This window comes from Lepus europaeus, chromosome 2 (genome assembly GCF_033115175.1).
Source record: "Lepus europaeus isolate LE1 chromosome 2, mLepTim1.pri, whole genome shotgun sequence".
Lineage (NCBI taxonomy): Eukaryota > Metazoa > Chordata > Mammalia > Lagomorpha > Leporidae > Lepus > Lepus europaeus.
The window spans coordinates 123,623,227-123,649,827 of NC_084828.1; the positions used below are offsets into that span (position 1 = coordinate 123,623,227).

Genomic DNA, 26,601 nt, shown 5'->3' on the forward strand with positions numbered 1-26,601 from the left:
TTAAGCAAATACGGAATTAGGGGATTGCATGTCTCCTTTCTAATTACACCTGATTTCACAGAGGAAAAAGAGCATAAGAGAAACTTTATTTAAGAGCATGGTGAAACAAGGTACTTATCTTAGGTGGTTCTGAGAGGCCCTTACAGAGTTTTCACTCCCAGTAAGCTGACTCCTTAGTTCAATAAATATTTAATCGTATCTGGCTGAGGGAGGCCTCAGCAAAGGAGCTCAAAGTTAAAAACACAAAGTGTTCCTTTAATATATGTTTTCTCAAATTCACTGCCATGCACTTGAAAAGAAATTTTGCACATTCATTCTTTCATATTTGCATTTCTCAGTTAAATATAGACTGAGAACATATAGCAATAAAAATTCACACAAGGCCAAATGTCTCATAGCAGAACATATTGAGTCAAAATGTTTGGCCCTGAAAACTTCAGCATGTTTGGATTTCTTTGCTCATTTCCTTTTTACTACATGAAAGGGGGTTTGAGTCTCACAGAAATCCTATTTTAAACTGCTATTTTCACCAAAAACCCTTCACTCCCTGAAAAGTTTATATATGTTGTTGATTTCATCTTCTGATTTTATATAAGCATATAAATCATACATTTAATTGATGCGAAAGGTCTAACATAACACTTCTGCTAAATATATTATTCATGAGGCTGGTATCTGCATTCATGTCCTGCTTAAATTCTAAGTTTAAAGATGATCAAGACATAGGAATATTTATTTTATTATTGGTCTTGCACAGCTAGCATAGGGCTTGTACCCATTTTTCATGTATGCAATGCATGTTTAGTTCTTTGGTTGAGCATCCTCTACAGGCTGACCTTTGAGACAGAAACATGAATAAGGGTCATTGTTTCTGCACTAAGGAAAATTTGCAATCCAGATAGGGCCTGAAGATGCATATGAGAATCCAGTGTATTTCTTGTGTATTTTTAGTGTGTGATAAATGACTTTAATTGAGTGAATGAATAATATTTAGAGGTGGTCGTCAGATGTATCTTCAGCATTAAAACGTGCTGTTTCAAGATGGTGAGTTTTTTGTGAACCATGTCAGATTCATGCCTATCCCAGGGCCAGCACATGTGAATCTGGTAAGCAGAGGTTGGTGCTGTCTCCCCCTTGAGAGAAGTCACCACACATGAAGCGAAGGATCTGCTTCCAGGCCTGCTCAGCATCTCACTCTGCTGGCCCCACTGCTGACTGCGGACTGCACCGTGCTGGGTTTCATCAGTGCCCCTGTCAGCCCCAGGGAGGAGTGGCCTAAAGAAGTAGCATTAGAGACTAGGACAAAAAAACAAAGACACTGGACTTTTGAAATGTTTTTAAAACAACAGAAAAATAATTCAATAATTACTTTCTTTTTTTAATATTTATTTATTTGAAAGACAGAGTTACAGAGAGGCAGAGGCAGAGAGAGAGAGAAATCTTCTATCGGCTGGTTCACTCTCCAACTGGCCGCAATGGTGGGAGCTGCACTGACCCGAAGCCAGAAGCCAGGAGCTTCCTCCAGGTCTCCTACATGGGTGCAGGGGCCCAAGCACTTGGGCCATCTTCTACTGCTCTCCTAGGCCATAGCAGAGAGCTGGATCAGAAGTGGAGCAGCTGGGACTCGAACCAGCACCTATATGGGATGCCGGCGCAGCGGCTTTACCCACTACACCACAGCACCAGCTCCCAATAATTATTTTCAGATATTCAGTATTTAGGGGAAAACGCTGGCCAACATCTCTGTGAAGGAGGAACAAAACATGAGGCAGTATGGTGGGCAACATGGCAAGGATACACCTATGTCTCACCTCAGAGTGCCTGGATTCAAGCTCTGGCTCTAGATCCTAATTCCAAGTTCCTACTATTCTGGGCCCTGGGAAAGCAGCAGGTGATGGCTCAAATACTTGGATCCCTGTCACTCACATGCGACTTGGACTAAGTTCCTGAATCCTGGCTTTGGCCTGATTCAGCCTCCAGCTATTGTAAACATTTAGGAAGTTAACCAGCGGCTGGAAGCTCTCTCTTTCTGTCTCCTGTCTCTGGAATAAGAAGAAATATAGTAATAAAATTTCATTAGACATCATGAATGACATCCAAAAATATAAAATACTTCTTAGCAATGCGTAAAGTCAGCCAAAAGATTCTTCAGAAACCAATAGCACATCCGTGACTCACAGTCCCTGACATACATTTCCTCTTCAGGTGCAAGTGTGACCACCACCTTCCCATTGAGTCCACCATGGACACAGACATTCACAAGATTTAACTTCTTGTGCTCAGTAAAACCTTTTATCCAGTTAAGTGCATATAAAGTCCGAAGTTACTAGTACTAAGCTTTCTAGGCATTTTTCTCATTTTCTACCATCGCTGACTCCATTTTACAGATGAGAAAATTGAAACACAGAGAGACAAGATAATTTTCCCCACACATAGGGACCTAGTGGTAGAAGCAGGCTCTTAACTCAGACAGGCTGGTTCCAGAACGTGAAATTTCAAGCTCTAAGGCAAATCTAAGTACATTGATAATGGAAATTCCAAGAATAATTATTCCTTAATGTTATAATGTCTTATAAAGGCCTAGAGCAAGTTTAATATTTTAGAAGTGATCTGCATTCTCCAAGACTTATTCTGCTAGAAGAGGAACAGGGATTTTGGTATGATAATGTGTGGGAAATGATTACATGAGGGAAATGATTATAGTAGAAGCTATTCCAATTGCTCCAATTGCTGACTCTGTTTTTGATAATCATTTGATAAACACACGGAGTAGAAGATTATACAGTCACTGTAATAATGCAATAATGCAGGGAGACTTGCCTGATGGTGGTGATCGTAGATCCATTAGTCCTCATGAATGAGAGAACAGTGATTGAGCAAGTAGAATAGAACTTATTTCTGGAAAACCCTGTTTATCAGTCCCCTTGTGTCTTGGATCTGCGTAGTGTATGCTAACTGTCAGGGTTACTCAGCTGGGCTACCCTGGAACACATCTGGCTTTCTATTCAGTCACATTTTTAAAAAGGAGGAGGAAGAACTAGGTCATGACTTTCCTTCATTTCTCGAAACACACGGGATGCCTTTGTTCTTACACCCTCACACACACACCGGAAAAAAAAAAAAAAAGCTTAGATTTTTGGCACTCAGGCCCTGCTCTATAAATCTGAGCCATCCCTGGGGCAATTACTCTCAAAGTCACCAGATATTCAGAGTCGGAACATGACTGTCAGTAGGAGGCCTCCTTGGGTTCAAAAAGAAAATGCAAGGACTTCACCAGGTAGCTTTCTATCAAGACTCCTCTTCAGTACTTGACTTCAAAGATTGATGTTATAAGAGCATGCTGTCCATTACATCATCTGCAATAGAGATGATTTCAGAAAGGTATCAGAGTAAAAAGGCATCCCCTGTTAGGAGATGCCTTCAGATGGGAGAAACCATTGGCAGTGTTCACGTGGGCTGGATGACTTTCTGCTCCAAATTCTAATGAGGAAATGGCCTAAATGACCTCCAGGAAGACCTAGCCCATAAGGCTGCAAATCGCTTTTTGAGTCCTTTAAGATGGAAATCTTCTATTTAATTTCAATATCAAATTCCACAGGAAGAAGACTTAATTTGGATTCATGCAATGGCTGAGTTTGTCTTATATGTCTCCTGTCCTACCACATACGTTCAAGCAGTGTTGGATTTTAAATGTTGTTAGACTACCAAAGACAGTGTAATGTTTTGTAGGATAACTTTGCATTTGCACATTTATAGACTGTAAGCAACTACTGAATATGTGTTGGTTACATAGAATTGAAAACCCAGATAATATTTTAAAATATTTTGAATTATTCAATGACAAAACAAATACACACTAATCAACTTAGACAATTTATTAGTCTGAAATCTTTGTTCCAATCTCAGTGGCATTGACATTCCTCTCTCTGCTAAACCCCACCCCCACACATCCACCACATACTCTCATTCTTTCTTCCCTTCTCTATCTTGTTCAAACACACACATACCCCACCCCCAGGCAGAATAAATTCCTCTCCCCTCTGTGCTTTCTTTCATCTGCCTACATGCACAGGGCATGTCGCCATCAATCTCCTCCTCTAGACAGTAAACTACAGGAAGAAGAACCACAGATTAATCACTTTGTATGTCCTACTCAGGGCATGGCACAAAGTAGTGTTTATGAAACATTTGACAAATAGATGAATGGTTGAGTAATTCTAAGTCATGTGGCCAATAGGGTAACTATAGAAGGGAATAGAATTTGTTTTGAAATTCAATATTAACAGTTAGCTTTTAAAAAATAATACTTCCTCAAAAAAAAAAAAAAAAAACTCTCACCAAACTGAAACCTTGAACTAACATCTTCTGGAACATGAACTTTTAGAAGAAAACATTGTTATGTACAAGGTTTCCGCATGCATGGAAACCCAGTTTCAATACTATCCTAGAAATGTTTCAGTGTGCCCTTACACAGCGCCATTGGGAAACTCACTAATAACTGTGAGATTTGATGGGAAACAAGCTAAGATCAGTAACCTAACACTGGCAGGAGCTAACCCCTATTACTGACCCAGCACCACTTTCTTTCTCCTACCTTTCCATATTGGGCCAACAATCTTGTATGGATTGAGGATGAAGGTGTCTGATAAGCCTGATATTTGCAGTAACACATTAGTCACTCTTGGAATATCCACAAACAAATCTCCGTGTGTGGAGACCTGGACTTTTGCACTGGGGAACAAGCTGAGTCAAGATGAACGAACAGAAGCTTTAGATAGACTAACGTTGAGTAAATCGGTCTCATCACCACACAGGCTTAAGATGACATTCATATTTTGTAAGTTTTATGTAGTTTTTGAAATAAAGCACTTGTATTTTAAAAGCGCTTTTGCCATCGCCTTTCAGTGTAATCATAATTTTTTATTTACCCATATAAATAAATTAGAAATGAGATTGGGGCCTTCGCTGTGGCGCAGCAGGTTAACACCCTGGCCTGAGGCGCCGGCATCCCATATGGGTGCAGGTTCGAGACCAGCTGCTCCACTTCCAATCCAGCTCTCTGCTATGGCCTAGGAAAGCAGTAGAAGATGGCCCAAGTCCTTGGGCCCCTGCACCCCATGGGAAACCCAGAGGAAGCTCCTGGCTCCTGGCTTCGGATCAGCATAGCTCCAGCTGTTGCGGCTAATTGGGGGAGTGAACCATCGGGTGGAAGATCTCTCTCTCTCTCTCTCTCTTTCTCTGACTCTCTTCTCTCTGTGTAATTCTGACTTTCAAATAAATAAATAAATCTTTAAAAAAAAAAAAAGAAATGAGATTTCGTTCTCAGCCACTAACCCTTATATTTAAACAACAGTGTTGCTTTCTAGCAGCCATAGAAAATGAAGTCATCAAATATCTCAGCAGGGGCTGGCACCGTGACTCACTTGGTTAATCCTCCACCTGCGGTGCCAGCATCCCATATAGGCACCGGGTTCTAGTCCCAGTTGCTCCTCTTCCAGTCCAGCTCTCTGCTATGGCCCGGGAGGGCAGTGGAGGATGGCCCAAGTGCTTAGGCTCCTGCACACACATAGGAGACCAGGAAGAAGCACCTGGCTCCTGGCTTCAGATTGGCGCAGTGCCAGGCGTAGCGGCCATTTGGGGAGTGAACCAGCAGAAGGAAGACCTTTCTCTCTGTCTCTCTCTCTCACTGTCTATAACTCTACCTGTCAAATAAGTAAAATATATATATATATCTCAGCAGGATATTCATATTCTGTCTGGGATCTCAGCATTCCCACCTTTTCAGAAACATCACAGGATATTTTTTTCAGCAGCAAAATTTTCTCAGTCAAGTGGTGACACAAAACAAATTAATATTTTTACATGTTTATATGATGACACTTCTAGCAGGTCTTTGTACCAAATATGTATTCTTTGTATAACTACTCTCTCCTTTAGTAAGTTGTTTTCAAAGGTGTTTTGATAAATAGATAATTTTAACAGAATGTGTGAGGTCTTTATATATTCATAAATATATATGTATGTGCTTATGTGTGTATATATACACTCACATAGGTGTGTATAGAGTTGAGTGTATGTATATATAAAAGCAGACAGCATGTGAGGGTGTATATCTTACAGTTAAAGCTTTTTAAAACAGACACTGTAAACTTCCATTTATTGCAAAAGATTTGAGACCAAGTGGTGAGCCACAACAGATGGAATTCAGTAAAAAAATTCCATGAAAGCATTATAAGGTAACACCTTAAAATAAATATCAAGAATGACGGACCTGACACAAGGAAGTCATATCTGTTTCACCACACTGAGTCAGCTCCACAATATTCAGACAGTACAGGCGAGTGCTCAACACTTTATCTAAAGTCCTATGGCCAAGGATGTTGCCAGTAATATCTATCCATGCGATCTTATTAGACTAAGTGGGACCAACATGAGCTATATGTGGGAAATCCCTTCTTACTAAAAGTTTAATCCTAAGATTGAATAATTATCTGCATGGATTTCCATCTTCCTGATTGTTTCCCATTAGTCAGTTGTTACTCAACAAGCCTGGGCAGTCTTCTTTGATGGACTTCTCGCAAAGATGCAAAGGTGACCACACAAGCTGCTCAGATCTACTGAACAGGATGCGTTCTTGGAATGTGCCCTTAGAATATTTGTTTAAGGCAATAAATTAGTCAAATTCCACAAATAAACACTGATTCTGAGCATTTTTTCTGAAACCCTATTGACCGAAACCAAGGACATGAATATGATCTTACACTATAATCCTATTCTTTACTTTCATAGACAGGTCTTAACAATTTTCTTCCCATTCTGGGTCTTGCAGTTTTACTCCATTGTATGTTATATGAGGTACTGCTCTCATGGGGACACTAATAAATTCCTAGAAGTTCTTGAGTTTTGGGACTGATGTTGTGGCATAGCGGGTAAAGCCACCGCCTGGGGTGCTAGCATCCCATATGGGTGCCAGTTCGAGTCCTGGCTGCTACACTTTTGATCCAGCTCCCTGCTAATGCACTTGGGAGGGCAGTAGGGTGCCTGTAGTTTCTTGTAATGTTACTAATAGGACTTAACATTCATATAATTCTTTTTTTAAATTAACTAATTCATTTGAGAGGCAAAGTTACAGAGAGAGGGAGAGACAGGTCTTCCATCTGGTGGTTCACTCCCCAAATGGCTGCAACAACCAGAGCTGGGCCTATCTGAAATCAGGAGCCAGGAGCTTCTTCCAGGTCTCCCACGTGGGGGAATCCCAACAGGAGGTCAGAGGGAGGGAGGGAAGCGAGGTTGATTGATCTATGCACAGGCTCCACTCCAGTTGGCCAATGAGCATTGACGGTGTCCTCTGCACTCTCCCCACTGTCTCTGCCTGGATGCTGACTCTTCCCTTGCCTCCCCACTCCAGGAAGAGGCGGCTATGGTCACCAGGCTTCCAGCCCCAGAGACTACGCCTGGCCCACACCTTCATTAACTGCCTTCACCCCCCAGTTCAAGGTGCCCTTTGCTTCCATCCTGGACCCTGCATCACCCACAGCTGATGCCCTCTGGGGTGTGTGAGGTTTCCTGCCATCTGGGCTGGATTCTCACTGGCTCTAGGCCACTCATTACTCCTCTTCAGTGGGGCTTTAGAAAAACTTTCCACTGACATACTGTGTGACCTCTGTATGACTTGATCTAAACATCTTCTTACCTAGATCTCACACCTGGGACAATCTTGCCTTACCTTATCCGCTCAGCCTATAGCCTGTGGCTTTGCTCCACCACTCCAGGAACTTGCTGGAGTCCTAAGCTCTTTTGTCTGTCTTCCCCGACAAATTTCTTGAATTTGTGGGTGGAGTTAGCCTCGTGGCACAGCAGCTTAAACTGCCTGCTGCACTAGTTCGAGTCCCAGCTGCTCTCCTTCTAATTCAGCTCCCTGTTAATGTGTCCAGGGAAAGTAGTGGAGGATGACCAAGGGGCTTGGGCCTCTGCCACCCTCATGGGAGACCTGAATGGAGTTCCAGGCTCCTGGCTTCATTCAGCCTGACCAACTCTTAGCCATTGTGATCCCCCTCCCCCTTTCTCTCTTTCTCCCATCACCCTGCCTTTCAAATAAATAAATTTTTTTTTAAGTTTGTAGAAAAATGTAACTAGAAGATAAGCTTATTTTGGTGCCAAAAGTTTTGAAATTCCTGCATAATTTTTTATACTACACGTTTTCCATGAACTTTTTAAAGTACCCCTGTGCTCTTCGAGTAAACATATCAATCTGCCTTGAGCAGAAATACAATAGCTAATCCCCTGTGTCAGACCTAGAAGGGTCCTTGTGTCTAAACAAATTATGATTTGAAATCATTTCAGAGATCATAACTATTTCTAATGCTTCTTTAAGTAAATATGAAAGATTGAGACAGTACCATTATGACATGGCATTAGGTTAAATTATCTTACCAATAAAACCATGACAAAAAAGCAGTGTGACTACTAACTGTGAAGTAGAGTCTGTAATTTAAGTGGGGTTAGGGAAGAAAACTTCTTAAAAGTGTCTTTATTTTAGCCGTTGATGCTTCAGCATCCATATTAAGCACGAGAGGTTGTTACTATTTCTTCTTCGCTGATCAAAAAGCTGTAGTTCTCCTGGGAGGACTCAGATCTAAACCTTCTGAGTTCCCATTCAAAACCCTTGAACTCTACAATGAGATTAGCCATTTCTTTTCCAATTTGAACACATGAAAATGGGTGTTATCAAAATACTCATTTAATTTTTTGGATTGGATTTTTCATTGTTGCTTATTTTCATGGTTTCATTTCTTTTTTATTTATTTTGCTTTATTTTTTGCCTTTTTTTTTTCTTTGGTGTCTTGTGGAAACTTTCTTTCCTGCTCCCAGATACACCAAGAGACCTTTATGACTCAATTTCCAGCTCTTAATAAACAGGCACTGAGTCCCTAGCATGCCACGGCTGCTCCTGCTGCCAAAGGCCATGCCGCACAGGGAAAACACGGTGCCTTTAGCCAGGAATAGCAGAGTATGGAGACCTCACAAAGGAAGCAAGCCTTATGTTGAGGGAAAATGTAAGCTTACAAAAAGCATTACTAGCCTTAAGAAGTTAGAAAAATCAAGAGTAGATGCTTGGCCCAGCAGTTAAGACATTGCTTAGGATGCCCATATTCCAAATCCCGTTCCTGAGTTCATGTCCTGGTTCTTCAGATTCTAGCTGGGGAGGCAGCAGGGTCTGGGAGATCTCAAGGATTTGGGTCTCTGCCAGCCATGAAGGAGACTCAGTTTGAGTCAAAGACTCCTGACTGGCCAGCGCCGTGGCTTAACAGGCTAATCCTCTGCCTTGCGGCGCCAGCACACCGGGTTCTAGTCCTGGTTGGGGCGCCGGATTCTATCCCGGTTGCCCCTCTTCCAGACCAGCTTCTCTCCAGGAAGGCAGTGGAGGATGGCCCAAGTCCTTGGGCCCTGCACCCCATGGGAGACCAGGAGAAGCACCTGGCTCCTGGCTTTGGATCAGTGCGATAAGCCAGCAGCAGTGGCAATTGGAGGGTGAACCAACGGCAAAAAGGAAGACCTTTCTCTCTGTCTCTCTCTCTCTATCCACTCTGCCTGTCAAAAAAAAAAAAAAAAAAAGACTCCAGACTTCTTCCTCGTTTAAGCCTGCCCATCCCAGCTGTTGTGGGCATCTGGTGAGTGAACCAGCAGATGGGAGATTTCTCTCTCTCTCTCTCTCTCTCTCTCTTTCTCTCTCTCTCTCCCCCTCCCCCATCTCCCACCCATCTTTCTGCCATTCAAATAATAAATACATAAATAAATAGAATTTAGAAAATCCCATGACCCCTAGTAAAGCAAAACAGAATACAATAATCATTTTCTTGATATTGACTGTTGACTATCCATTAAGACTTTTTTGAGCATCTGTACTCCCCATCATCTGCTGTGCACAGTACCAGCCACCATGAAGCTCCAAGTTGCTTGCCGTCGCTGAGGTCTCAGATTCAGTGTCGCTTCAAATGTGCAAGCTCTTTCCTGCCCACTTGAATGCAGACATACCACCCTTCCAGTCCCTTACTCCTTACTGTATTTTCCCCATAGCCCTGCTCACTAACTGACAGCATGTTTGCTAAGTGTTTTCAATTCTGGGCCTTAATCTGGAGTTGACAACTGGAATGGTTGGTCAATCGAATAGTCATCAGACAGTAGGAGAAAAAACCAAATCCACCTTATTAGAACTCTGTTGATGAAAACTGTACACTTCAATATTCTTCTCCTCAAAATACTCTGTCAAGAGGACTAATCCTCCCATCTGAGGTGGTTATGTAATCAGTCTTAGAAAGAAGAAATGACACCACACACAGGAAAGACAGATGTGCTCATACAGTCAAACATGTACTACCGGAAGTTTTTGCAAAGTGATGAGACAAAATTTTCTCTATGTTCAAGGTGCTTTGAAAATGGAACATAAAGTATATGAGTAAATGTTGTCCTACACCAAATCAAGCTTTGCATTGCCTCTCCCACAGCAATCAGATGTTTTCCCAGAAATTTGAAGAGTGAATCTTATGTGGTTGCTCAAAGAAATAAGTTCTTCATTTCAACATCTAAGCTTCACTATTGTAATGGATCTTCTAATTCTATGATTATGTGTACTCATACATGCCGTGTGCTGTGAGAACACATGGAGGGGAGCTGCTCTGGCAGGGCTGGAAGATGTTTCTCAGAGGCACCCACACTGGAGTTGAAATGTGCAATGGCCAGCTGCTGACCAGCTGATGACAGGAATGTGAAGAACAGAGAGACCACGGATGGTTCAGAGAGAGGGAATGTGTGCAAGAGTAGGAAAACAGGACTTCTGGAGCACTGCGCTGACTTTTGCTGCCAAGTAGCTAAATATTCATGTTTATGATTATTTATAGAGTTGTGTTTCTCCAGCAGTTCATGTGTCATGAAGCATAGAAATTTGGTTTTTATTACCTTAGTTGCTGGCAAAATGAATAGTAGAAAATGAGCTTGTGGCATCATAATGAATCCATTTGGTCATTCCAAACTAAGGAACAGAATCCTATTAAAAGAAGTCAACCAGAGCAGAAAACTGGATATTTGGATGAACCTTAAATACTACTAACCAAATGCTCTTTTTGTGAGCTAATTCCTTTTGAAAATCTCCATGAAGGCTTCTAACACTTTCCCATTACCATACCTGTATTGTGCATTCTTTTAGGGACAAAAGAGGAAAGGTTACCTAAATTCATAGTTAATTAGCCTACTTCTTAAGTAAGCTTACCGAGTTCCGGTTCATTGTATTACTCTGACTTTTGGAAACTTGTCAAATAAATAATGGAAAATAAATGATTTGCTCATTCTGTTCCCTTCAACAGTTGTGAATCAAGATGGCCAGCCTCTTATAGAGGGAAAACTTAAAGAGAAGCAAGTCAGATGGAAGTTCATCAAGCGGTGGAAAACCCGGTATTTTACACTAGCTGGAAATCAACTCCTATTTCAAAAAGGAAAGTCTGTAAGTTTCTCTGTCATTTTTTACACCAGAGTTTTTAACACCTTGCTCTCTGCCAGCCAGCTAGGTATTTTGTGTTGAGTTAAAATTCTGATAACTTTTTCCTTCTCCATTTAACAATCTCATGGTGCTATTTTGTTACATTATAGCCCTTGGTCTATTCTGCTCAGTCCTGCGCTAGCTGATTCCCTGTCACTCTTCAGTTTATTATGGAAGCTTTTTTGTTGTTGTTGTTGACTGAAGTTTTAGAAGAATGACAAGGTTGTGGTCTTGACTCAAAGACAGACATGGAATATTGAGAACCACTGACTGGTTCTTTAAAATATAGGTTATGGTTGGAGGTAGGGGTCTGAGAAAGAGGGACAGTAGGCAGAGAGGGAGAAATGAAGGCTGGCTTATTATATAGCTTTTAAAGTCCACAAAGTTCAATTCTGAGTATGTAAAAATTCTCATATGTTTCATTCAGTTAATGAAGAGGTAGAAGCGCAATAGAGTGACTAATAGCTACTTAATAGAATTTTCTATCTGAACTAGGATACCCAGTAAACATTTTTCTTTGGATTTTCCATGGGAAATCAACAATGCAAAGTTATGCCCTTCTCTTTTCATTTAAGTTCTACTCATTCAAGATCGGGAGAATTAAATGTTTGCCTACCACTTGCTATTTTGAAATATAATCATAACAGTTGAATAATGGTGCTTATCGTGTGCTACCCTGGATGGCCTCACACAATCCTCAGAACACTGCTCTGAGGCCAGAACTATTACCAGTGCCATTTCACCCATGAGGAGTCTGAGGCTCCAAGATAATAACTGGCTTGTCCAAGGACAGGGCCTATAGGGTCAAACCAGGGTCAAGACAGGCAAGGGGACATCACAGCTTGTTCTTAAAGAAGTCAAGGCTACAGCTCCCCCATGGACATTCACAGCATGGAGCCATGGGGGACGGCACTAGTCAAGGGTCTCCAGAGAAGCAGAGCCCACAGGCCCTGTCTAGACACAGCAGTGATTCACTGTGGGAATTAGCTCAGGGAATGATGGAGACCAAGAAGTTCCTGAGATGCAAGCTGCAGAGTGAGGAGAAGGCACAGTGTAACTCAGTCCGAGGCCTGAGGCCTGAGCACCATGGTGGACTGGACAAAGGAGCTCGGATGCTCGTGGGGAAGAAAACAGATGTCTCTGCTCCAGAGAGGAGATCAAATTCACCCTTCCTTGGCCTTTTTGCCCTACCCAGATCCCCAGCAGTGGCACGCTGCCCCCTCTCAGTGGTGAGGACAGACTTCTTTACTCAGTTTACTGATTCAAACGCTAGTCTGTTCCAGAAACGTCCTCACAGACACACCTAGAAACCATGCTGTACCAGCTTCCTGGGAGTCCCTTCTCCAGACTGGGCTGACCCACAAACTTAACCATCCTATAAAAACCAAACTGTGTCTGAATTAACTCATGAAAGGTGTGAAATCAGTTAAAAATGGCATCGCTCTAGGCATTTGCGCTCTAGAGTTCTCATTTTAAAATTTACGTGAACATTTTATTCAGGAATGAAGTATGGGTGTATCTGGATTATGACAAATTCTGATTGGTGTCCTTTTAACTAATAAGACTTCTTTTAACCTTCTAATTGAAAAAAGAATGTATTTGTGACACCTACTCTGGGCCCACATCACCTTCTTCATCTGTGTGCACTTTAACTTACACAAATGGACTTGTCTGTGACTGAAAGTCTTTTTGAAAGGGAAGTGTAATGACATGTTGGATTTAGACAGTTATTGAAGACTTAAAGACACAATCTTTTAGCATAGGTTCCTGCTGAAGCATTTTAATGTATTTAAAATGACCATTTGAACTTCCTGTTTTAATTCAAGAAATCAGGAATAGAAGTGAATTTGCAGTTATCTCCTAGATGCCTTAAGGCAGCACAGAGTAATTCCATAAGAATATTTTTTCCTGAACTCAAATGCTGACCTTTATTTTTCTTGATTCAGGACTTTTTTAATGAAGTTTGAAGAGCAAGTAATTGTAAAATTAGCTAATTGCTTGACAGTTTTATCAGGAAATAATGGTTTGACATTCCAGAAGTCTCACAGAACATGTGGCTCAAATACTGGAAAATAATGTAATATACCAGGAGGGTCAAATACTTCCACTCTCCAGGGACACAGTAACCAAGAGTGGTCAGCAGTCCTTTTCCTTTTAAAGGAAAGAAATGTGCATTTTAGGAGAATAGAGGCGGAAAGACATTTTGCTTTGGCATTCTTAAAGTCTTCCTCTCCACTAATTTGCCAGGCTGCGGCTTCCTCTGACTTGCCTGCCATTGCCATCTTGGTTGATTTCCTCTTTAGATGGCTATGGAAATTTTATATTCTCCATCAGTTTCTTCATGGATCAATTTCTGTGCTATAGGTGAATCTGAAGAAATACAATGTCATTACTGTCAGATATTTAGTATAAAACAAACCAGGATAATAATAGTGTCTAGTGTAGCTACCTGCAAACTTTATCCTGAACCCTAGAAGCACTTTGAAAACTCTGTGCAGTATCTTGCAGTATTAAGTTTCAGCAACAATTTTATCATAAATTTGAACAGTTGCCCAGATGGTAGCCTTTGCTGAATTGCAATATTGACATTTTAAAAGAAAAAGATCCCCTCTCTCTTTAAATGTAACCCTTGGAATAAAATACCATCCTACTTCGAGATCAAACATCACCTTTCTAAAAAATATATACAAATTAGCACTTTTTTAATAGAAAGGTTTATATTATTTCTTTTTTTCTTTGAAATCATATTTCTGTTCCATGTCTCCCACAGCATTTTATCCTGATTATCATGTTTCATGGCAATAAAACCATCTGTATAAATTGGCATTTAATTGTTCTAATTTCTGTAGCCTTCAATCTGAGTGTTAAGATTTTTCTGACTCAATTATCTTTTCTAAAGCTATGTCAATTATGAAAGCCCAATAGGTATGCCAAATTTGTTATTAAATTATGTTAATTTGTTTCATTAAAATTATACATTGTTAAATTATTAACTAATTATATTATATTATAATTATATTTAATATGAATAAATAATTATTCAGCCTTAAAAGGGAAATACTGTTGGAAATGCATCTCTCCATGAAGTAGACGGAGAGTGATTATGTTGCCTGAGTTGATGGACACTTCCCAGGCACCAGTATTTTGAGTTGCTCTTTCTGTTTGAGGCTCCTGAGTCTTTTCTAAGTTGAGCAACACACCACAGAAATGTAGGATGCGTGAGAAGGGTACGTTTTCATTGTAAAGTAAAATAGAGGCAACTGTAAAAGGAAAGGTGGAAAAGGAGAATTAACAAGATTCTCAATCACAGGTTCATTTGCCAGTAGATAAAATGTATTCAGAGACTTTATTAAAGACCTGAAATTGCCTTAAAGAAGTATCCTATCCCTCAGAACCATCCATGCTCAGCTACTGTGTGACTCTTGGTCTTTCAGAGGTCCCTCAACCACTGCTTTGATAAAGCACAAATATAACACCATTAAAAATTGATTCATGTGGTGTTTACAAACAAAAGTGTGTTTCCAAAACTGCAGAGAGTTTTGAAAACAGCTTAATCTACTCCAACATCGGAACCTTAATTATTCAGTCCAAGGTTTGGAAAACCCTTTCTCAGTGGTAACACAGTGGAAAATTCAGTTTAGTACCTCTCAAGCTCTCTGAAATTCTGAGTTAAGAGTGTTCCAAACAGGACTGCCGTGTTCTTCTCTATTAATTCAGTGTCCTTACCAATAGAAAATAGCAGAAAATCAAAGAACCATGAATTAAGGATTTTTCCCAATCCTACTCTATAATAATTTTCTCTCAATTCGTAATCTTGTGCAGATTTATGGTACTATAACAAAGGCTCATTTGTTTACCTTGTCAGTTGTTCTAGTGACTCTTGGAGGCCTTAGCACGCAAATTACAAAGGTCTTGAGCTGTAGAGTAAAAGACAGCTGGCTCTCTGGGAAAATATCCACGAGCCAGTGAGTTTTGCCTCCAGTAGGAGCCAGCTCACGTTCTGTCCTTCCCATGCATTTCAGAAAGACGATCCTGATGACTCCCCAATAGAGCTCAGCAAAGTACAGAGTGTGAAAGCTGTGGCCAAGAAACGCAGGGACCGCTCTCTCCCTCGGGCTTTTGAAATCTTCACAGACAACAAAACCTATGTGTTCAAAGCCAAGGATGAGAAGAATGCAGAAGAGTGGCTTCAGTGCATCAATGTGGCGGTTGCCCAAGCTAAAGAGAGGGAAAGCAGAGAAGTTACAACTTATCTGTAGGGACTTACATGCCAGCCTCATGCAACCGTGCACATCACTGCCAATGTCAAGAAAAGGAGAGAAGTTCACCAAGCCATGTTGTTCTTTTTACTAATAACAGTGGAATAGCTATCTTCAAGGCCTAAAATAGCAGGTTTCTTAGTAAATTTAGTATCCTAACAGCCATTGTATTAACCCCAGAATATCCATCTGATGTGTACAACCAAAATGAGGTACAGAGTACACCATTACAGGGTGCCCAGCCAGGAAGGGAAAAGTCATGGCTGAAGGAACTTCAGTAGCTATTTCATTTAAAACAAAGACAATAGAGGAGGGCGTTTAACCTGTGGTTAGGGTACCCATATCCCACATCAGAGTACTTTGGTCAATTCCTGACTCCAGCTTCCTACTAACACAGACCCAGGGGGCCCTGGTGATGGCTCAAGTAACTGGGTTTCTGCCCCCCACATAGGAGACCTGGATTGAGTTCTTGGGTCCTGGCTTTGGCCTGGCCCATCCCTGGCCATTGTGGGCATTTGAGAAGTGAACCAAAAATATATTTTTAAAAAACTTCAAGAAACAAACTTTAAAAGATGCCTCAACTATCTATTCTGAAGAAAGATAGGCACATCCAATGAAAATCATAGTCTGTCAAAGGTGTTAAAAGAGAAAAAAAAACTAAGAAAAGTTGAATCAATGTGTCCTGAGGAAAATCATATAACCTACTTAGAGACTAATTACAATCATCCTTTCTTAATATAAACTGGGCAACACCTGGTAAAATGGTCCTCAAACTAAACTGGTTATGCAGTTAAATGTCTATCTTTTAGAATTACTTATTTAATTAACTTTTTTTAGGTTCATACAATCTAAAGTTGAGCTACTTGGAAATATCCCCTATCCGTGGCAGTAGGTGTTAGACAGAATACCATAGGAAACCATTTTCTCTAGCTTCAAATATGTACCAGCCACCTTCACTAAACTTTAAGATTTTATTATTATTATTATTATTTTTTTTTTTGACAGGCAGAGTGGACAGTGAGAGAGAGACAGAGAGAAAGGTCTTCCTTTTGCCGTTGGTTCACCCTCCAATGGCCGCCGCGGTAGCGCGCTGCGGCCGGCGCACTGCGCTGTTCCGATGGCAGGAGCCAGGTGCTTATCCTGGTCTCCCATGGGGTGCAGAGCCCAAACACTTTTAAGATTTTTTAAAGTCTGATCCTCTTCTTCTTTGCATTCAGATTTTTTAATACCTCCAAATTACAAACATTCACTGGTTTAGTTTTTTTTTTTTCTTTTCTTTTCTTTTTTTTTTTTTTTTTTTTTTTTTGACAGGCAAAGTGGACAGTGAGAGAGAGAGAGGGAGAGAGAGACAGGTCTTCCTTTTGCTGTTGGTTCACCCTCCAATGGCCACCGCGGCTGGCGCGCTGCGGCCAGGGCACCGTACTGATCCGAAGCCAGGAGCCAGGTGCTTCTCCTGGTCTCCCATGCAGGTGCAGGGCCCAAGCACTTGGGCCATCCTCCACTGCACTCCCGGGCCACAGCAGAGAGCTGGCCTGGAAGAGGGGCAACCGGGACAGAATCCGGTGCCCCGACCGGGACTAGAACCCAGTGTGCCGGCGCCACTAGGCGGAGGATTAGCCTGTTGAGCCACGGCACCGGCCCAAACATTCACTGGTTTTAGCCATTACATACACACACACCCACACACACACACAATCTTTTTTTTTTTTATTATTAAGATGTAGGCAGAATTCTAGGTTGACTCCCAGTGACCCAGGTATGGGTATAATCCTCTCCCCCTGGGGTGTGGGTGGGACCTGCACCTTGTTTCTAACTACTAGAATAAGACGAAAGTGATGGGACTACCTCTCTCATGGCTATGCTACATTATATGACAAAAATAAAGAGATTTTTGCCAGTGTGATGAAGGTCCCTAATCAGTTGACCTTGAATTAACCAACAAGACATTATCCTGATTGGGCCTGACCTCCTCATATGAGTCCTTTAAAAAAAGATGAACAAATCAGAGGCAGACTTTCCTATTGCCTTAGAGAAGCACACTGCCCAGAGTCCTACAGAAGTGAAGAAATGAATTTTGCCAACAACTAAGTGATCTTGGAAGAAGACTGTGAACCTCAGATAAGAGCCCAGGCCCAGCCAACACCTTGGTTGTACCATTGTGAAACTCTACGCAGAAAACCCAACTACATCATGCTGGACTCCTGACCTTCAGACACTGTGAGATAATAAATGTATACTGTTTTAAACTGATAAGCTTGTAGGAACTTGTTATACAGTGATTGTTAATACAAAAGCTAACTTGGAATACATAGAGGATAACATTTCCCTTGAAATGTGTTTATTATGTAAGCTAACATAGAAACCTGGAGAGAGATTGTGAATGGGCAACATCCTGAGTCTATTGCTAACTCAATAAGATAGGAAATATAAAGAGGGTCATGTTTTAGGAATAAATCTAATTTGAGTATGTAAAATTTGAGAGGTTTGTGAGTCACAGAAATTATTACACATAAGAATTAGAGTTGTAGGGGCCAGTGCTGTTGTGTAGTAGGCTAAGCCTCAACCTGTGACACCAACATCACATATAGGCACCAGTTCATGTCCCAGCTGCTCCTCTTCCAATCCAGCTCTCTTCTTATGGCCTGGGAAAACAGTGGAAGATAATCCAAGTACTTGGGCCCCTGCATCCATGGTAGAGACCCAGAAGAAGCTCTTGGCTCCTGGCTTCAGATCCGCCCAGCTCCAGCCATTGTGGCTATTTGGGGAGTGAACCAGCAGGTGGAAGTCCTTTCTCTCTGTCTCTCCCTCTCTCTGTCTGTAACTCTACCTCTCAAATAAATAAAGAAAATCTTTGAAAGAAAGAAAGAGAGTTCTAGAGGCAAAAATTGGGGGTCAATGCATATACAGTTAAAGGAAGTCATTGAAGGTACGGAATTTGATGAAAATACTCAGGGAGTGTCGGCGCTGCGGCTCACTTGGCTAATCCTCTGCCTGCGGCACTGGCACCCCGGGTTCTAGTCCAGGTTGGGGTGCTGGATTCTGTCCCAGTTGCTCCTCTTCCAGTCCAACTCTCTGCTGTGGCCCAGAAAGGCAGTGGAGGATGGCCCAGGTCCTTGGACCCTCCACCCGCACAGGACACCAGGAGGAAGCACCTGGCTTCTGGCTTCGAATCAGCACAGCATGCTGGCTGCAGCGTGCCGGCCGTGGCGGCCATTTGGGGGATGAACCAATGGAAAAAGGGAGACCTTTCTCTCTGTCTCTCTCACTGTCTAACTCTGCCTATCAAAAAAGAAAGAAAGAGAGAGAAAGAGAGAGAGAGAGAGAAGAAAGGAAGGAAGGAAGGAAGGAAGGAAGGAAGGAAGGAAGGAAGGAAGGAAACAGAAAGAAAGAAAGAAAGAAAGAAAGAAAGAAAGAAAGAAAGAAAGAAAGAAAGAAAGAAAGAAAGAAAGAAAGAAAGAACGTACTCAGGGAGAATAAGAAAACAGAGGAATCAGTAAGGATCCCTTGGAACTCCAGCACTTCAGCAAAAGCAGAATGTATTAGCTGATTAGAGTTCAGAGATGATGTAGACCAACACACATGGTGTCACAAAAGCCAAATTATTAAGAATTTTCAGGAAAAAGGGAGAGATCAAGAATCTGAAATCATGAGAAGTTATCACTTGAGACAAAGCCCGACTTCGACAGTTAGGAAGCAAGTGGTGTCATGGGTAAGAACAATCGCACTGGTGCCGTGGTATAAAGGGCAAACATCAGGGTTGAAGAATCAGAGGGATGTTGGAAGTTTAAAGCAAGTATCTGCTCAATAAAATAGAACTAAGAGGAAGGGAAAAGATGGTGTTTTCTTGTTTATTTTTAAGATGAATGAGACTTACAGGAAAGAAGAAATTAAAAATACAGAAAGAGGAACAACAACTTTGCTTGAGTTAAGTTTCCAGAAGTAAAGGAAAAGGCTTAAAACTCCTCTCTTCAGCAGCAATCTCTTTACTAAGTATTATTTTAAGATACAACAACACATTCTTCAAAGTCAGTGAATAACCTTAGCTGTTTTAGTCAATTAGAGAAAACTAGAACAGACAGTCAGAAAGGATTAGGTGAACAGCGTTAGTTATTCGTATTGCATTAGTTAAGAACAATTGGAATGCCAGCAATGTGCTCAAATCTTCATAGCAAAGAGGTCGTAGAAAAATAACGATCATATACTGATTCCTTTTTCACTGAACACTTGGCCAAATAGAGAACAGAATGACTCTATCCATTCAATTTGGGGGAAGATAATTATTTTTATTTCTTCTTACAAAGGCCTCATGATTGAGTTGACTGGATACCGCTAGTTGAGTGCCTTTTAACCAGATCTGGAAAGAAGTAAATGTATGAATTGTAAATAACAATCTCTCTGGTTTCATTCTATGGTCAGGAACTCCCAGCGCAAATAAAGTCTCCTGAATTCAAAATCGCTCTAGGAATTGCAGAGGCCCAGGCTGCCCACAGATATTTCTGGCACTTCCACCCATGGCGGCACAGTCTTACCACAAACTTGCCTTTGTCAAGGGGACTGTCATTCCTGAGCCAGATCTAAGAAACCACTTTTCTAAACATGCCTAACCCTTGCAGAAGCTGGTATGAATAAAATGATAACCTTGGACAGAAAAACCAAGCAGCATTCATTTCTACATGAAAGCTTATGTGTGAGATTCTCGTGTGGTTATTTCTTGAGCATTTGGGAGTTTGGTAAAAATGCATGTGCAATACTTTTTTAGTGCTGAGTTTCATAGGAAATCCTTGGATGGTGACATTATGGGACATTTCCTGGGTCATCTTCAAGTCACCCATGTTCTGCAGGCTCAAGCAGGCCTATTTACAGTGCTGCCTTACTCTCAGGCATAAGTAAAGATTACAGAGTTAAGGAAGCTTAATGGTGAGAGGAGGTGAGAGACTCTAAACTAATTCAAGGTGCACTGCAGAGAAATAAACAACAAAGCTCAAATATCCTAGGAAGAATGTTTCCAGTCCCCACTGGGGGCTAAGCTTTTAATGGAAAGTCTAACAAAACTCCCAAGAGTGCATCTTTTTCCATACATCACTGCTGTGTGGACCCTTCAGATCCAGCTCCCTGCTAGTGGCCTGGATGCTCCTGCAAGACAGTGGGGTTGGGAAACCAGGAAGATGTCTACTGAGGCAGCAGAGTTGGGAAAGTGGCACAGGCCCTGGGTGCGGACACTTGAGCTTTCAAGTCCTCCTCTACCCAAACTTGAAGATCTTTTTTTTTTTTTTTTTCCCCTGACTTACAAACAACCAACATTTATTTCTTAGTTCTGGGTGCTTGAAAGTTCAAAATTAACACACTAGTAGAGTCCATGTCTGGGGAGGGCCACTTCCTGTAACTTGCTGATCTTCTGCGCAGGGTACCCCGGGGATCACAATTTCTACCGAGCTGAACTGGGGTGAGGCACACATGCCGTGTGAAAGCATCCAACAGAGAAGCTTTCACTTCAAGACTGCTTAAAAAGATACTCCATTTGTTTGTGTATTGTTGAGTAAGGAAAAAATATTCTGAAAGAAACTGCTGCAATGTTTTAACAATGGTTCTTGGAGTACTGTTGTTCTTTCTGAGTATCCTTTATCTAGAAGAGGGACTTCGGACTTCAGGTGCTTGATGGGAATATGATAAGTAATTCTTTTGTAAGTATTTGAGTAAGATAATGAAGCATGAATTGCCTTATCTGTATCTTCATGTCTCCCTTTCTTAGGTGAAAATTTGGTGGCTGCCATGCAAGACCATATGGATCCATAGTCACTCCTCCAATGATGTTTGGTTCATTAACACCACATTTCACTTCATTCCTCAGCTTCTGTGTTTTTCTGTGTACATGAGAACTTTATGTTTCAAAGGCAAACCATATTCTAGCCTGCAGAAGACATACTAAACAGCAATTAAACCATGCAGCATCAATCACCCACATAACTCCCATCCACATAAATCAGTTAAAGTAACAACACAAAGAACTGACACCAAGTTTACATGTCAATAGGCAAAGACAGACAGCTAGTCAGCCACTCCTAGTGGACAATTTCAGGGATGTTAAAATATAGAGAAACAAAATATAAATAAATGAGCAAAGGTGTTCATTTAAGAGTTCCACACAAGGGCCAGCATGGTACCATAGCGGGTTGAGCTGCCATCTGTCATGCTGGCATCCCATGTGAGTACTAGTTCAAGTCTCAACTGCTCCACTTCTTTTTTGTTTTATACAGGTTATTTATTTAGGGGCTGGCATTGTGTCACAGCCGGTAAAGCTGCCCCCTGCAGTGCCGGCATCCCATATGGGCGCCAGTTTGAGTCCTGGCTGCTCAACTTCTGATCCAGCTCTCTGCTACAGCCTGGGAAAGCAGTAGAAGATGGCCCAAATGCTTGAGCCCCTACATGCATGGGAGACCTGGAAGAAGCTCTTGGCTCCTGGCTTCAGATCAGCCCAGCTCCTAGCATTGCAGCCATTTGGGTAGTGAACCAGCAGATAGAAGACCTTTTTCTCTGCTTCTGTCTCTCTGTAATTCTGCCCCTTAAATAAATAAATAATTCTTTTTAAAAAAAGTCAGAGTTACATAAAGAGAAGGAGAGACAAAGAGAGAGAGAGACCCTCCACCCACTCGTTCACTCTCCAAATGGCCACAACAACCAAGGCTAGGCCAGGCTGAAGACAGAAGCCATGAGTTTCATCTGGGTCTCCCACATGGGTACAGGGGCCCAAACACTTGGGCCATCTTTCACTGCTTTCCCAAGCCATTAGCAGGGAGCTGGAACAGAAGCAGAGCTACCAGTACTCAAACCAGTACCCACAAGGGATGCTGGCATCACAGGCAGTGGCTTTACCCATTATGCCACAACATCAGCCTCTGTAAACCTATTAAAGTTTACATCAAACAGAAAAAGTAATGTATTTCCTTTGTTTTTCTTTTATTTATTTATTTATTTGACAGATAGAGTTAGACAGTGAGAGAAAGACAGAGAGAAAGGTCTTCCTTTTCCATTGGCTCACCCCCAAATGGCAGCTACGGCCGGAGCTATGCCGATCCGAAGCCAGAAGCCAGGTGGTGCTTCCTCCTGTTCTCCCATGCAGGTGCAGGGCCCAAGCACTTGGGCCATCCTCCACTGCCTTCCTGGGCCACAGCAGAGAACTGGACTGGAAGAGGAGCAACCGGGATTAGAACCCGGCGCCCATATGGGATGCCGGCGCCACAGGCAGAAGATTAACCAAGTGAGCCACAGCGCCAGCCCCATCCTTCATTTTTCAATCAGTGAAATTAGAATTCATTTTGGTTCAGAGAATCTAGAAGAGTTATGAAATACTTAAATAATTTAAAAATGTGAAGTACTCAAACAAATGGTAGACTGAGTCACATATAGGAATAAAAGTACTCTGTGAGACCTCACTGGAAAAAATTTCATTTTTTGAGAATTATTCTATAATTCTTTTCTGCCCTGTTTTCTTATTAATTTATTTAAAAGGGAGGAGGAGTGGGAAGGAAGTAGACAGAGAGAAGGAGAGATTCCATCTCATGGTTGACTCCCCAAAAGCACCAAACAGCCAGGGGTGAGGTTGGGCTAAGCTTAAGCCATGAGCCAGGAACTCTATCCAGGTCTCCCACATGGGCGGTAGCAATTCACGTACTCGGCCCCTCATCTAGTGCCTCCCAGGCACATCAACAGGAAGCTGGATTGGAAGTAGAGGCAGAACTTGATCTCAGGCATTCTGATATGGAACAGGCATCCGAAGTGGGTGTCTTAACCTGCTGTCTCACAACACCCACCCCCAAGTCCTACTTTATTTTTTAACTACCAGTCCATTCGTGTTGGTGTTAAGAACCATAGTATGCATGTGTACACATACACTTTCACACAGGAATTGGAACAACGAAGCACTTGTTTTCACAGATGTTTGTAGAAACATGTCTTACACTTTCTTCTCTAATCTCTCCATTCACCTTCTCATTCTGGCCAGGAGTTCATGTAATCAGAAGAAAGTTTGTGTGTGCCACATTGTTCTTTGGGGAGGTTCACTTCCACACACCACATTTCCAAACTTCAGGAATATTCTGCTCCCTCTTAATCCAGAGCTATTGTAATACAAGCAAAATGGTTGGAAAGTCTTTTCTCTTCAGAGAGAAAACTAAGATTCTGTTTGCCAAACTAGCTCAAAGACACAAAAATCAGAATAAGGCTTGTGTTTTTCATTTAGCCAAAACCAGTTTAGAAATGTCTATCTTAGAAAATTAACCCTAATCCTGAGGGGATGTGTGTCTTATGCACATATTTGAGGACATTTTAGTCAAGACATGTTCAACTATTTCTGAAGAGATATCTTGTGATTTTCCACACAAAGGCCATGCACCTACATGTGATGTCACTTCAGCAAGTTTCTAGAAACATGGAAGTACAGAAAAAAATCTGAAATTCATGCCTGGTCTTTTTATAATATGCATTTTCCCTGAACTTTTGGAAGACTCTTTGTATGCATGTTTTTAGCATCACTATAATACTGTCATTGCCAGAAATCCTGCTGCTTTATCAATCTCAAATTCTGCTGCAGTCAGTATTGTCACAATGCAGTTCCAATGTAATGAAGCCATTGGCAGACTGTGAGGCAGCCAAGTAAACTAAGCCAAGTTCTTCTAAGAAAGGGGACTCAGTGTTTATCGTGCAATTAACAGTATCAGGCTGCTGGTATCAGAAGAATTCTAGAGCTTGCCAGGTCCAATGTCTGCACTGCACGAAGAAGTCCCTTCCTTGTCATCATTGGCTCATGTCATCCTCAGCTGCTTATGTACTTCTAGCGACAGAGAGCCCAGTACTTTACCATCAGTCCACATCTAATTAAAATAGCAATGCTTTGATTATGAAAACAGCATTTGTAGAAAATTAAGAAAATGCAAAAAAACTATTGAAATAGAATCACAATTACTCATAATCATCCAATCATTCAGAACTCAAAAACACTCAACAGAAGTGTTCTAATATGGTTCCCATTAGGTTACTTATCACTTTAAGCTGTTTTGTGGGAATTCTGCCATTCCATAATATTTAACATTCAGTCCTGTTTCCCTCTCTTGCATCCCCACATTACATTTACTCCACCTTCCCCAAGACACCTTCGAGTAGTTAGATTCAGGTATTCATTGAACAAAGACTTTTTGTAAGAAAAATTTATTTATTTATTTATTTGAAAGGCAGAATTAGAGACAGAGGAAGAGAGAGCTAACCTCTATCCACTGGCTCACCTCCCCAGTGGCCCCAATGACCAAGGCTGGGCCAGGCTGAAGCCAGGAGCCAGGAGCTTCATTTGGGTCTCCCATGTGGATGACAGTGGCCCAAGTACTTGGGTCATCCTCTGCTGATTTCCCAGACACATCAGCAGGGAGTTGGATAGGAAGTGAAGCAGCCAGGACTCAACAGTGCCAATATGGGATGCTGGTGTTGCAGGTGGCAGCTTAGCCTGCTATGCCACAATGCCAGGCCCATAACAAAGATTTATCAAGTATCCAACATATGCCAGATATTATGCTAGGACATGAGAACTCAAAGATGACTAACTCATCCATGCCTTTAAGAAACCCAGTAAATAAATGCTATGGGGTGAATGTTTCTGCCTTCCCCATTCATATGATAAAACCTAACCCGATGTGATATGAAGAGGTAGCCTCTGGGAGGTGATTAGGTCAGGGGAACTGCACCCTCATGAATGGGATTAGAGTCCTTATAACAGTCCTGAGGGAACTTATTCTCCCCTTGCACAGTGTAGACGGTGGCATCCATAAGGAAGAGGTCCCTTAGCAGACAAAGAATCTGCCAGTGCCTTGATCTTGGACTTCCCAGCCTCCAAACTTGTGAGGAAAAAAAAAAATTCTGTTGTGGATAATTTACTCAGTCCGCTGTTTTGTTACACCAGCTCAAACAGAATGAGACAATAAGTGCATTTTCTTTAGTAAGTAAAACAATACACAAAGCACCTCCTGGGGGCTGGTGCTGTGGCGCAGCGGGTTAACACCGTGGCCTGAAGCGCCAGCATCCCATATGGGCACCAGTTCGAGTCCCGGCTACTCCACTTCCCATCCAGCTCTCTTGCTATGGCCTAGGAAAGCAGTAGAAGATGGTCCAAGTCCTTGGGCCCCTGCACCCATGTCAGAGACCTGGAAGAAGCTCCTGGATCCTGGTTTTGGGTTGGTGCAGCTCCGGCTGTTGCAGCCAACTGGGGAGTGAACCATTAAATGGAAGACTTCTCTCTCTCTGCCTCCCATGTGCAGAGATGATCAAGATGTCCCAACCTTTGTGCAATGCACATTCTAGTAGGAGAGAGAGGAGTTCAAGTTTTTCCTTAATTTCTAGTAGGAGAGAGGGGAATTCAAATATTTCCTTAATTAATAACAAAGTTGTCGCATGGCCTTTACCACAAAGAATCGTGAGATTGTGGAATGAGAGGTCTGACCTGGATAGGAAGTAAGCGGCAGCTCCCTCAAGGAAGAGACCTCTGGCTGAGCTCTAAGATGCACAGGAGCTACTAGTTTAAGGGAAAGACAGAAAGGCAGACCAGGAAGAGAACAGAATGTGAGAAGACCCTGAGGAGAAAAGGAACACACACACTGAAAGGGCCAAAATAGGCCACTATGACCAATGAGGGTAGGTGGTTGGGAGGTGGATGAGTCTTACAGTCTTACGAGTCTTAATTAAGTCTTACAATCTTACAGGTAGAGCAGTTCATAAATGGGGGGGCATGATAGCTCTGCCTTTGTGTAAGATTGCTCTAGCTGATGTGTA

The 26,601-nt window shown here is 41.9% G+C and overlaps 1 protein-coding gene across 2 annotated transcripts in view; it reads left to right on the top strand.

The window, feature by feature from the left end:
- The window catches only part of VEPH1 (ventricular zone expressed PH domain containing 1), a 260,419-nt gene extending 244,627 nt beyond the window's left edge, over window positions 1–15,792 (top strand). For both annotated transcript variants that reach the window (XM_062178364.1, XM_062178372.1), the window contains 2 exons: window positions 11,361–11,497; window positions 15,556–15,792. In XM_062178364.1, coding sequence (XP_062034348.1) covers window positions 11,361–11,497; window positions 15,556–15,792 — 374 coding nt within the window. The remainder of the gene's footprint in view (window positions 1–11,360; window positions 11,498–15,555) is intronic.
- Window positions 15,793–26,601: the final 10,809 nt, after the last annotated feature.